The sequence below is a fragment of the Diaporthe batatas genome (assembly GCF_019321695.1).
Source record: "Diaporthe batatas strain CRI 302-4 chromosome Unknown Contig00006, whole genome shotgun sequence".
Classification (NCBI taxonomy): domain Eukaryota; kingdom Fungi; phylum Ascomycota; class Sordariomycetes; order Diaporthales; family Diaporthaceae; genus Diaporthe; species Diaporthe batatas.
Window position 1 is genome coordinate 552,791 of NW_025408553.1, and position 13,322 is coordinate 566,112.

The 13,322-nt window shown below is 57.3% G+C and overlaps 3 protein-coding genes across 3 annotated transcripts; 1 reads left to right on the forward strand and 2 right to left on the reverse strand.

Moving 5' to 3' along the window:
- The first annotated feature begins 2,250 nt into the window (after nt 1–2,250).
- KVR01_005876 (uncharacterized protein) lies at nt 2,251–5,671 on the forward strand. Its single transcript, XM_044791897.1, has 2 exons — nt 2,251–2,883; nt 2,984–5,671. Exon 2 carries the CDS (start codon nt 2,996–2,998, stop codon nt 4,643–4,645), a length of 1,650 nt encoding a protein of 549 aa, XP_044644679.1. The 5' UTR covers nt 2,251–2,883; nt 2,984–2,995; the 3' UTR covers nt 4,646–5,671.
- Nucleotides 5,672–6,418: 747 nt separating this feature from the next.
- Nucleotides 6,419–9,250, reverse strand: KVR01_006266 (uncharacterized protein). Its single transcript, XM_044783543.1, has 2 exons — nt 8,573–9,250; nt 6,419–8,506 (listed from the first exon to the last, which is right to left on the reverse strand). Exons 1-2 carry the CDS (start codon nt 8,967–8,969, stop codon nt 7,071–7,073), a joined length of 1,833 nt encoding a protein of 610 aa, XP_044645069.1. The 5' UTR covers nt 8,970–9,250; the 3' UTR covers nt 6,419–7,070.
- A 277-nt stretch (nt 9,251–9,527) lies between these two features.
- KVR01_005962 (uncharacterized protein) lies at nt 9,528–12,144 on the reverse strand. Its single transcript, XM_044793731.1, has 3 exons — nt 11,353–12,144; nt 10,114–11,292; nt 9,528–10,050 (listed from the first exon to the last, which is right to left on the reverse strand). The coding sequence occupies exons 1-3, from the start codon at nt 11,612–11,614 to the stop codon at nt 9,830–9,832; spliced, it is 1,662 nt and encodes a 553-aa protein (XP_044644765.1). The 5' UTR covers nt 11,615–12,144; the 3' UTR covers nt 9,528–9,829.
- Nucleotides 12,145–13,322: the final 1,178 nt, after the last annotated feature.

Below are 13,322 nucleotides of genomic sequence, written 5' to 3' on the forward strand. Positions count from 1 at the left end.
CCTGCACAGGGCTGTTGGTGCTATGGTCAGACACACCACGAGGCGGGCGCCTGAATGAATCGACGGCGACCAAGGACGACTCGTGTTGTCGGATGGAGCTGACGTTGCAAGATATCTTGTTGTGTGAGGACCTCGGGTGTGGCAACGAGGCGTGCTTAGCTAGACACGACACGAATTCCGGCGGCGCGCGGCTGAACATGGCAACCAAGCGGGCGTGCCGCTTGTGACGATGGCGTCGACCATGCTGCCAGCTGCACAAACACAGCCATCGCTGTTCATGGGAAGAAAGCTTGTCTGCCTGTCTCTGGAGGCGGGCGGGTCGACAAGAATAGCCTTTGGATCGGTGCTGAGTCAGTCAGTCAGTCCGGAGCCGCCTTTTTTTATTATTGCAGTACTCCGTACTCCTACTGTGTGCTTGTACTTGGGCTCCGTACCCTTCCAGCCCTTCTCTGGTCGGGTGATTTGAAGTTGGCGACTGACTGACAGACAGGACTGGAGATTCCACCCAGGCGTGCAGGCAAGAGCAGGGCCGATTCAGACCTCCTCCCCCAGCTCCCAAGAGCACATGCGGTGTGGGCAGGTTGTGGGCTGCTGCCCTGTCGTCCTGCCGCCGTGAGCAGTCACAAGATCGTCGGCCACAGCTTGTCTCCAGTTTGTCCTCGTGCGGGAGAAACATTGTCGGGGGGATGGGGGGTTGTCAAGTCAATGCTCGCTGATCGATGACCTCAGTCCCCACTGAATCCCTTGTACCGCAGGCATGGGCACTCCTGCCTCCTGCCTCCTGCTGCCTCCCGCTGCTGCCCACCCAGGTAGGTACTACCACAGTATCTGGAGGTACCTGTCTATAGAATGTGTGTGTATGTTGTGTGTGCTGCGAGACAGCTTTCCACACACAGTAATAAAATTGCCTAGGAACGGATATCTGAACTGACTGCATGTACACATGTGCACTATCGCGACCTCGTGAGGCCTTGACTGCTGAGGCTTGGTCGGGAGTTGGGAGCAACTGCCGGCTGCCAATGGAACCATGCCAGATCTAGAACCAGTGTTCGATATCCCCCATCCACCCACCCTTCTATCTATCGTCGTCAGTCTTGGTGGCTCCTTCCCGCGAATTGCTCACCACCCACCCACCCACCCACCAAAACACACAGGCGGCTGGTTGGCTGCAAACGGCGATGGACGGGGGTCGTTGCACAAAGCCCCCAGAGCCCGAGCGGCAAGGAAAGAGCACAGCCAGCCCCTGACGCAGGTACACCGCGGCAACAGGATACGTACCTTGGCGCTACCGTATCTGCGTGTGTAGCGTAGATAGTGCGGGAGGTACGTACCATGCTCCTTCAGCCACTCATCTTGCGGATCAACCGCTAGCAGGCTAGCACGGTAGCAGCAGGCTTGCTGGCTTCTGATGGTCTGTCGGGGCCTGTCGGGGCCTGTCGGTCTCCCCTTTTCCTGGCTGCAACCACCCAATTTTACCTCGCGTCCCATGTGCCCAGGTGCTGTCGCCATCGCAAGCCTCCCCCCTGGCCCCCCTGCCCCCCTGCCCCGACCAGTCAGCAGCCCTGCCCGGCCCTGGCCTTCCTGATTTGCACTGCTCTCTAGGTCCCTGGGCCGGGAGTTGATTACAGCAATTTAAGAGATTCCCCATATCGAGTGGAGGCTCCCCTTCCATTTGCTGCTGCACCGCGATTGCAACCCCCGTGGCCAGGTGGCCCATCCCGTCCGCCGCAGCACAATCCCATCGCGCTATATACCGCACGGCGCTGTACTGTATTTGTTACCATATATATGTATGCGACGCCAGGGTGTTGTTGCTAATTGTTGCTAATTGTATTGTGAGACTGGGTCTATTAATCCATTGGCGTTCGGTTGAACTGATTGACGTGATGGATGCTTCGAACTCAATCGGGACCTGCAAGACTGGACTGTAGATACAGGAGTGGACGGTGGTTGGGGCACCGACTGACTGAATTCCACCGGGGCAGACAGACAGACAGACAGTATTCACTCACTCGCCCTACCCAGGCCGCCAGGAACGGAGGACAGACAGACAGACAGACGGTACTGTGTAGATAGAATTAGAACAGCACCTATACACACGGTACGTACCATGACGGTATGTTGCGTGGGTACCCACACTGCCTTCCTTGTCCCAGTCCAGGTCCCAATCCCAGTCCCAGTCCAAGTCCAAGACCACCCTGGTCACCAAGGCCTGGTGTCCCCATCGCTTAACACCGACCCTCACCTATCCAGCGCGGCCTGGCTCTTTTTTTGACTAGCCCCAGTTGTTCCTTCTTTTTCTACCCCCATATCCCCCCTTTCCATCCCACACAGACTGCCCACTTCTTCTTGACCCTCCACGCAACGACCACCCACCTGTCCGATTATTCCTTTTCTTTATTGCTCCCTTACCCGTCACCGAACCTCGTTTTCGTGGCGATAGGCTTCTCTTCATCTTCTCCCCCCCCTTCCCATTGTTCGGACGCGTCCTGCTTGCGTCCTCGCCCTCACCATCGTTGTTTCCGTCTCGCACAACGACGCACCATCTGGGCCTCCTCCTTCGGACCAGCCCGTTTCGTGTATCAGCGGATCCTCAAACCTGACCACTTGCCCCACGGCTGTGTCTGGCTTTGGCCCGCCCGTCCCTCGTTAGCTTAACCCACATCGAGACCAACCACAATTCCGCCCGGCACCACTTCAAGAGACATCTACCCCCTTTCAACCCAGATCGAGCCACCTGCGACCCGATCCATGTTTGTCGACGTCTAGAACACACTCGTCTTTAGACACACTGCTCCCTCCTACTTCTCTCCCGCCTCGACCTGCTTTCGCCACAGCTTGACCTGGCCAGAGAAAGAACCACAACAGGACAGGAAACCCAGGGTTGGTCCAATTCCCGATTTCCCGTCACCACACTCAAACAGAGCAAGGGAACACACAAAAGGTCGACCGGATGAACTCACCAATCTCCCTCTCACCAAAGGATCTCAAAATCATGGGTGCCATGATGCCTCCCCCACAACGCCTCTTCAACATGCGGAGTCCCTTCTCCAGGGCCATCCTGCTGGCCGTCGTGGTGCTCCTGCTCTTTGTCATGACGATGAAGCAGAACACCTACGATGTCCGCTCCGCCGTTATGAAGGCTGCCAACACCGCCAAGCAGACCATGACCACACAGCACCCCCTCGACTCGTCCGCCAACGCATATGGCGTCGACGACAACCGCTGGCAGGACGTCCCATCCAACAGCTCCGCCCTGATGAACTGCAACTACGACACCAAGCACCTGAAGGAGCTCCAGGACAGGTACGAGCTGGGCGAGCAGTTCGAGTACTTCAAGCGATACGTCAAGGTCTCGCGTCAAGACGTCGAGAGGAAGACCATGACCAAGCTTGACCAGCGATTCCTCCCCAACACCGCCAAGACGGTCGACTTGGGCAAGAAGAACCTGAACGAGCAGTGCCCCGAGCCGCTTGTCTTGCCCGTCACCAAGTCGCCCGTCCCTGACACCGCTAACCTCACTGACTTCATCTTCGGCGTTTCCACCACCTACAAGCGTTTCACCGAGCCCGAGACGAGCCCCATCAACGATTGGAGCTACTGGCTCACGGACAACCACGGCAACTCCAACGGCGGGAAGATGGTCTTGCTACTGCTCGACGCCAGTGACGATGAGCTGTACGATGCCTGGGACCGCCTTCACAAGATTGGGATTGACGCCGATGTCTTCCACTCTGACAGCTCCATGGAGATGGCCGTCCGCTACCTGACTTTGGTCCCAACCCTCTACAACCACCGTGAGCGACCCAACAAGAAGTGGCTCGTCCTCTGCGATGACGACACCTTCTTCCCCTCTCCCCATGCACTCAGCGAGCGCATGTCTGCGATTGACTCCAGCCGCCCTCTCTACGTTGGAACCTTCTCCGAGGATGTGAACCAGGTTCAGCGTCACGGCTCCCAGGCTTTCGGCGGTGCCGGTGTCTTTATCTCGATGCCGGTCGGTGAGATGATCAACGAGCTTTACGAGACATGCAAGACACCCCAGAAGCTGCAGGAGGCCGATTCTGGCTGGGGCGCCCAGGGAGACATTCTCCTGCGGAAGTGCATCTACGAGAACAGTGATGTTCGATTGACCCTTGAGAACGACCTGTGGCAGCTGGATCTCTACGAGGACCCCTCGGGCTTCTACGAGAGCGGAATCAAGCCTCTGTCACTGCACCACTACCGTGGTGGCGGCTGGCACTTCGCTTACCCATTCGAGTACACCAAGATTGCCCACCTCTGCGGCGAGGACTGCACCATGCAGCGGTTCATGACCGAGGATGACTTTGTCATCTCTACTGGTTACAGCATCGCGCAATACCCCGAAGGTGCCAACTACAACTGGGACCAGATGGAGCGAACCTTCACCCCCGCCCCCGAGGACCACGGCTGGAACCTGGACCACGCCTTCGGCCCCCAGCGCTCGTCGCTGCTGCGGACTGGCGAGAAGATTGCCTGGGATCTGAAGACGGCGAACGTCAACGAGGACGGAACCGTCACACAAATCTACGTCCGGAAGGCAAAGGACCCTCGATGGGTCGACGCTGAGGGCTGGCCAATGAGCCAGGTTGACGGTGTGATTGAGCTCGTCTGGCTCCCATGAAACTTCTAACTGTTGTCGACCTTCTTCTTCTTCCCCATTATTACTCTTACGTCAATTACGCTCGGCCGGACCGTCCATTCAAGGAGTTTCTTGAGTTGTGCTCGGACTTTTTATTATGACAACATTTTGGCTCAACTCTGCCGGATCGTGTCAGGGCGCTGTAGTGCGCCTTCGGTGCGATGGCGCGCGAAACCTTGGTCGCGCCAGCTTGGGACGAGTCCTTGGCGATACACCGGACGAGCCGTCGGCCCAATTTACCCGCGCCGCTACAAACGCCCGTCAACTACGTGACAGCTCAGAAGGTCGACCAAGAGAAGCCGCGAAATCTACCAAACAGCCGGAACCAGAAGCTACTGAAACACCAACACCGTGTGATCATTCGCCATGTTGTGGACAACTTTTAGCCAGTAGCGATTCCACGATTCGGCTGCTTTCAAAGGCCTCGCTTTTCGCTGTCACGGCCGCGGTCTACCTGAAACGGGACAGGGTGGCCGCGTCAGCCCATCCACCAGTCATGCACCATGGCGAACCGGTAATGCGTAATTCTCCAAGGGGGATTCTCCTACCACAAATCATCGATTCTATTTTGTCACGCTATCAACCAAACACATTTACGAGGACAGACGGATGTGCATTGCATACGGCGGCGAATTCGGATACAGCCGCCAGGCGTTTGGCAGATCTCTTACACCTTCTTCCACCGACCTAAAACAACCACAAAGACATCATTTGGTGTCGAACTGTATATACCATTGGTCACTTTTGAGATAACGGGGGCGTGGGGCGATCGTTCTGGGATAGATGGAGCTCTGGGTCCGGTCTTGCTTTTCTGGGGTGGGTTGGTGCAGCGAACGCCCATTATGGCTAGGCTTGTGTACAAATTGGATCACACTGATTCTGGAAACCCCGGGAGCTTACTGGCAAAGAAGCTCTGTTGGATGTAAATATCTTTTGGGAGATGCAAGAAGCATCCTCACAATCATAGGGCGGGGTAAATATCTATAGAAAGAAATACCAGCCAAGACCAACAAACTTCGGACCGTCCTGTTCCATATCGTGAGTTGAAGTGGTGCCCGTGTCTGGGCACACGACTTCCCAAGGGTTCACCGACACGGGAACTCTTTTGACGCCCCTTTTAGTTGCACATCGTATCGCCCTCCACCAAGGTAACAGCTACCACAGTAATACTCCGGTGCCACCAGCCCTCAACTCAAGGGCTTGGTACTCCAGCATCTGCGGTTTTCCACGCGTACGCCACGTGGGCGTACCGTATGTGTCTCAGAGATGAGACTCTTGTTGTGGCTGGGCGGAGTGGGCCTTTGTGCTGGGCCGGGCTGGGCTGGGCTGGGCTGGGTTGGGCTGGGCTGGGCTGGGTTGGGCCGGGCTGGCGTGGAACGAGAATCGTAATACACTTCTCTCTCACTCTTCTCATGCCTTGTTGTCTAACGTTATATGCGCAGCCTTCAATCAGTAATACAAGTCACCTGCGCAACTCACTCATCCGCCCTGCCACCCCGGTCGTACAAGCAAGACAGTAGCCCCGTCCGTAGACCGAGGGGGGTGGTGGCGACCCGTGGAGGGGGGGTTTTACAGGCTGGACTGTCAGGGCAATGAGCCGGAAGGTTTGGCCGTGTCTCGTGTGTGAGGTTTGTTTTTCGTGTTTTTCGTGTTTTCTTTTTCTTCGTTTCGGAACACCTAGAAACCGCCCTTTCTTCACTCCCTTCCTTCGTGCAGCCCGCGAGGGCCGCGCGCGGGGGGGGGGGGGGGGTTGCCGTCATGCGGGCCATGAGGGATGGCTTATTATGTTCTTACCCGGTGGCTTGGACTCTTGTTCATGTCTTGGCCTCCTTGCTCCCTGCTTGCAAGCCTCTTCTGCCTCTCAATGCTACCTACCTAGGTAGGTAGGTAGGTAGGTAGGTAGGTAGGCAAGGGGGCTGCAATTTACAGTCACACGACAGGGTATTCCTGAGGACCGACCGACCTTTGTATCACGCACGTGCACGCACTGATTGCATTGATGGGAAAGATGCATTTGTGTCTGGGAATTATCTTGGAAGGGTAGATATGTGATACTGCTGTGACGCTGCCGTTGCCGGCCGGGGGGATATGGTTTATTTGTATGTACCGCTGTAGAGCGGAAGTGAGGAAAACAATGGCATTAGAGTTCGTTAGACTATTTAGTGGATATTTTGGTTTTCTTGCACAGAATTGCACCCCCAATCCAGCAGGTATCATCATCATCATCATCATCGTGCCAGGCACGAGCGGAATTGGACCCGCGTGTGCTCCCTTTGTTCCCAGCTGTTGAAAACGCCATCCATCCTACCCGCTCAACCCTATTCTATTTGTCTGTGTGTCTGTCTAAACGGCACGTACAGCATCGACATGACGGCCTCTTGGGCTCCATCTCACGCGGACTTCCCAATCACGACGGCGGTCCTCCGGGGTGCTTCGTGTCCCCGACCCCAGGCCTTGCCACGCCGTCGTCCGTATACGCGGGAGGCGGTTGCTCCCCGCCCGCTTCCCCGTGCGACGCCTCGGCGGGCCCGGCCGACTCGGTGTAAGGCGGCGCCATGGACAGCGGCCTCGCAGCACCGCCGGCGACCGCCTGGGCGGTCTCCTGCTCCAGCTCCTGCCTCTCCCGCCGCTCCTGCTCGCGGGCGGCCTCGGCCTCGGCGGCGGCCTCTGCGGCTTTTGAGCGCGCTGCTGGGGTCTGGGTGTCCGCGTGCGGCGGGGGCCCTGCTGGCGAGGAGCCGCCGAGGCCGAGGCCGTGCACGCCCTCCGTGACGCCGGATACGCCGGGGCGGGGGGGCTTCGCTGGTGGGTTCTCGCCAGCGCCGGAGAAGACGGGGTCGAAGCCGGTGGGGTAGCCCTGGGGCGCGTTGCCGTGGCCGTACGTGTCGGATGGGCCTTGCTGGTTCGCCCACTGCTGGCCTTGCTGGGTTCCGCCTTGAGCCCTCCAGCCCTCGGCTCCCTTGATGGTATCGAAGAGGGGCTTGACGATGTTCACCCAGTTCTCCTTGCCGGGAACCAGAGGCGCCTCGCCTTTCAGGATACTCTGAACGCCAACCGGCTCACCGTAGAATGCGGTGTTGGCGTCCTTGCGCTCAGTGACGATTGTGCCGTCCACCTGGACGCCTGCGTAGAACCCCCGCGATTTGACGTAGGAATAGGTAGGCTTGAGGGCCTGCTTAAGGCCGGATGGCTTGCGCTCTTTGCCGGCCTGGGGGCGTTCTGCCGCCTCGGCAGTGGTCTTGTCTGCGGTCGGCTCGTTCACCGTCGGGACAGGTTCCGCGCCGTCGGGGTGTTTCTCGCTTGCGGCGGGCGGAGGAGTGGCTGGCTTGCCCTCGGCGTCCTTAGTCGTCGGGTCTGGGGACCCAGGAGCATCGCCCGCCTTGGCCTTGCCCTTCTGTGATTGAGGTGCGGCGAAGTCGACGCTGCCGCCTGCGCCCCAAGGACCAGCCACGACGGCAAGGTCGGAGCCCAGCGACATGCGCGTCTTTGTGAAAGCCTCCAGAGCCTCCCTTGTGTTGATGACGACAATACAGTCGTATATGTCGAGACCGACCATGAAACCGGCACCGACGCTGTGGACCTGGATGCCCGAAGGAGGTGACCAGCTGCCATCGGGGAGGCGAGCAATGATGACGCCCGAGCCGGTGGCACCCGAGACGTGGAAGCCGGCGCGAGCGGTCGTAAAGATGGCCAGGCCCACGGCGCGGTTGATGACCTTGGAGGGGATGGTCAGGAGGGTTCGGTTCTTCTTGGGCTTCGCGGCGGCAGTGGTGGGCTTCCCATCAGCGTCGGTGGTTGGGGCCTCGACGGTCTCGGGCGCCTGTGCGTCGGTATAGATCCCATCCTCTACAGCCAGAGGTGTCAGTAATTACCCAAGTATCCTGTGTGTGTGCCGTGTTTGACTTGACTTACTGCAGAAGCTCCTCAGGATCCTTGCGGCCTTCTCGCACTCCTTGTCCATGGTATCAGGGAGGAAACTCTCTGACCCGAGCTTATTTGCCAGCATGTTGAATGGGGTCGCGGCCTTGCCGCCCCAGGCACTGAAACGCTGGCCCCATCCTACCTTCTTGGGGGCGCCATCACTGTCGGGAGGAGGGACCTGATGGGCAGTCTGCTGCTGCTGCTGGGTCTGATGCTGGGCCTGGAACTGGGCGTCGGAATGGGTGGGAGGGGTGTTGTCGTAGAGCTCCGAGTTCGAGTCTGGGGCGGGGTGGTCGCTCGGGTTCATGGCGAGGCCATTGTGCCCAGGTGGTGGGCCGGGAGGAGGTGGTGGGAAGTTCTGCTCGCCCGAGGGGTTCTTCTCAGCCATGACGAAGTGGGGGGGGGGGGTAATAATAGACTGGGATCTTTTGGTGACGGCTCAAGTGCTCTCTCTCTGTGGAACACAAAGACAAGCCTGGCTTTCGGGACAGCAACAGTCAGGACAACAGTCAGGACAGATGTTGCGAGAGAGGCACCGAGACTCGAAGCTTTGACCTTGGGATTGTATTTAAGCTCCTCAACCCTTGGACCTCAGGCGACTGAAACGCGTAAGAATCTCTTGGCTTTTGGGCTCTGGCAGGCGAGGCGAACAGCCAGTCTGCCCGTTTGGTCAGTTGCCGCTGCCCAAACAAGCTACTGGAGGAGCACCACCTGTCTGCCTGTGCACCAAGCACAAACAGGGACGTCATAGCGTCACACTGTGGCTCAGAGCTTAGGTGGAGGCAGCCGGGCCAGTGGGTCTGTCTTTGGGCCTCTGGCCTCTGGCCTCTGGGGAAGGGGCGCAGAGACGGGTGGGCAGTGGGTTGGTGCAAGCACTGTGGCGCAAGCTGTCAATCAGCTTTCACTGTTCGTCTCATCCTTCAACAATTTGCGTCTACACGTTTATTACTAAAATTATCTAGTGTACATGTGGCGTCCTATCAAGCCATCCTCGAGTATGCCACGGGAATGGCCCGTCAGCTCCATCGACTCGGTCCCCACTCCCGCAGCTCAACGTCCAAGCATCTCGCCTTCGTTGCCAAGGCTCGCTTTCACGAATCCCACACTTCACCTCTCAACCCACGCAAGAGAAATATAAACCACACAAAACTGCTGATGGCGGTTCTGTCGACCGCCAGGCCGTGCAATGATCCTCAAAGTTGTGCATCTAACTCAAATTCATCTAGGTATTGGCTGAGGCAGACCGCCTCAGCACTTGTCTTTTACCCCTTTCTCCTGGTCACTCTCACTTTCGACGTCCGCATGTGGAACAACCACCACGTCGCTGTCGCCCACACCTACAATATCTCTCAGGGCCGTGTCGCCGTAGGGGAACTTTCGCAGCGTGTGTTTGTCCAGCCAGTTGACTGCGAAGAGGCCGCCCAGCATCACCGCCACCACGATTATCATGGCAATATTTCCCTTTTTCCCTGTTGAATAGTACGGTCAGCTATGACACGGCCACGCCGGGATGCTGAGTCAAAATGACTTACAGTATGGTGCATCCGAGGCTGGATACAGTGCGATTCCCCAGAACGTGTACAAGCAGGTGGAACACGCGTTCATTGCGTACAAGATAACAGACCTTACGGCGTCATCCCCGCCCCGCTGGGTGATGATGCTCGCCCAGCCATACGACACTGGGTTCACCATATAACTCGTGCCAGAGAGGTAGTATGCGAAGAATGTGCCTGCGAAAGGCAGCGTCGGGACCATCAACATGACAGCCGCGGTCAGCTGCAGCAGGCAGGCCAGGACACCCATGGGCACCCTCTTGCCCGTGGCATCGACGTGCACGGCGGCCAGGAAGTTGGAGACGATGCCCACGGCCTGCACGCCGAGCGGGTACGTGTTTATCTGCGCCTGCGTGAACGAGTCCGAGTGGAACTTCATCCACAGCAGGAACAGGCTCTGCACCACGTACGCCTCGAGCGCGCCCGTGATGACGGCCCACAGGCACAGGATGTACAGCGCCGGGTTGGCAAAGACGCGCCTCGCCAGCGGCCAGGGGTCGATGTTGTGCCCGTCCTTGCTCTTGGGCGGGAGCCGCTGCAGCGCCAGCTCGCGCTCCTCGGCGCTGAGCCACCTGGCCTGCGTCGTCTCGGGGGTGTCGGGGAAGAAGAAGAAGCCCACGGCCGCGATGGGGAGCGTGATGATGCCGTTTATCAGAAAGAGCCACTGCCACCCCTTCAGGCCGCCGTTGTTCTGCATCCCCTTGTAGATGGCCGTCATCATGATGCCGGCGAACATGGTGCCCGCCTGGCCCGAGGCCGTGAAGATGGCGGTGCGCTTGGCGATCTCGCGGGGCTTGTACCACGACCCGATGATGTAGATGGTGCCGCAGTACGTGCTGGCCTCCGCGAAGCCCTGGAAGAAGCGCACGACGCAGAGCTGCTCGTACGTCTTGCAGGCGGCGCACGCCATGGTCAGGGCAGACCAGACGACGACCATGGAGGGCAGCCATATCCGGGGTGGGAACTTCTGGATAATGATCCCGTGGGGGATCTGGCCAATGACGGAGCCGGCCGTGAACATGGAGAGGACGATGTTGTAGTCGGCGCCATGCAGGTCAAGGTCTTCTCTGAGGCCAGCAACATAGGCGTTCGCAAAGGCGGACCGGTCGAGATAGTTGAAGAAGGAGCTGAGGCAGCAATATGTCAAGATGACCCAGTCTGCATCATCGATCAGCATCTAGAACGGCGGCCCATCTCGGATGGGGATGCACATCTTACCCAACTTCTGCACCAGTCTTCGTTCCTCCTTGCTCTTCGCCTCGTCTCCTAGGAAGACCGCCTTCACCCGGGCCACCCCGTCGGTCTTGTGCCCGGAGGCGTCGCAACTACTCGCTCCCATGATCCCAATACAACCGTCCAGTCGTCGATAGGATCTGCACCAAAAACAAAATTGTCTTACCAGCCTCAGCGGGAACCAAAGCACACTGGCGAGTCTGCGCAGCAGACTGCGCAAGTATATGAAGGCCCGAGGGAGGGGCATGCTACACTTGCATGCAGGAACACCCGCTTCTGCATTTCCCCCTCCTAGTCAGGCGGGAAGTCCTGCCCAGCTCCCCAATAACAAAATCTCGCGCAATCATGGGCTCCCTGAGTGGCCGCCTGGTCATGATGTGGATATCTACCCCATCGTCGCTTGACCATCAGGGTACATCGCCCTGCCTGAATAAAAACGCGTCGTGCTTGGCATGTCTTGGGTGCTGTGGGGGTTCCCGACTTCTTCTATTCCAGATACGTCCTGACTTAGTCATCTGTCCCACGCCTGGATACGGAACATGTACCATCGTCTGGTTTGATCCACCACTCTAGCCGCTCGGCTGTGGCTTTTCCTGAAGATTCAATCCTCTTCTCTGCATAAGATGTTGAGAGCAAATAATTTTTTTGCCATCCATATGTGGCTTAACGAGTCCTCGAGCCTGTTAAAAGTCCGAGTCCACAAGTGGATACCTAGGTAGGCAACGTCAGCCGGCCGTCCTACGTCCTAATAACTCGAACAATGCATGTGCTCCGGCGTCCGCGCGTGAGGTAGCTCCATAGTACTTGGTTGGGTTCTCGTTGACTCGCATTAAGTTGCTTGGCTATTTTCCTCATGCGAGTGGTTCAAATTCGGCAAAATTTGCCTTTGATAAGTGTCCCATGGACATCTGGACATTTTGATCCATGTGCTAAAAGCTCTTTTCGGGGACGAGGACTTCATCTTGCTCCTTCATGTAGCCCCTCCTTTATCACTTGAAGCTCAAAGCACTCCAATGACTTGGCTTCCATATCTGCCACTGGCGCCTGACTACCTAGGTACTTGATAGGTTCTCGCAGGAAGCACCCGTCCGGAGCGGCCGTTAGCTTCGCGAACTCAATTCTACAAGTATGCCGACCGTGTTTATAAATATACCGGCTCAGGTGCATAAAATGAGTCAGTCGGGCTTTGTTTATGTGCTCCTGCGCGATGCCGCTGCGGGATATGCCGGAGTTGATGGCCGAACCGCTCCATCAACACATCGTCAGCGTTAACCTGATGCGCATGCTACGCTTCAATTTGTATTTTCCCCCCATCCCAAATTAGTGGTGGGTTTTTTTTAAAGGGCCGAAATCCATCGTGGTCCCACTGTTTAATTTCTGAGCACGATTTTGAATCGATGTTGCCGACCAGTGTGCATGAGAATAGACTGGAGAAGATGGGAGAATCGTATTGGAATGAAACACGATGGCAAGACTTCAAGTGGCTTAACGAATTATTCAATCATGATATATAATCTAGTGGTCGACTATAATTGTTCATCCTGAGATGATTCGAGGCTAGCATCCTGGAAACATTTGAAGAAAAGAAGGCCGGGGTCGTTCTGTCTGTGTATGCGAGGCCGGTGAAAGACGGCCACAGACAAATACGACGCAAATATCGGAGCTCCTGAACCAGGATTATTTTCACAAAAAGAAGGACGAAGCACCGAGCCACGAGGACATGAGACCAACAACCCTGATAAAGCTGCACTACACCTAAGAGGAAGACTCTAAATTCAAGTGGTTTCGTTCCTAATCCCCTCACATATAAAACGTATGTGGCGCCTTCATACACCGGGGCAGTGGTCAACGCTCAAGATCTAGCATTTAAAAAATACAATGTGACAACATTACAGAGAGAATGCACGTGGCCTCGGCCTCGTGCCGCACAGACAAGGCTAGGAGGCATCGCTCCC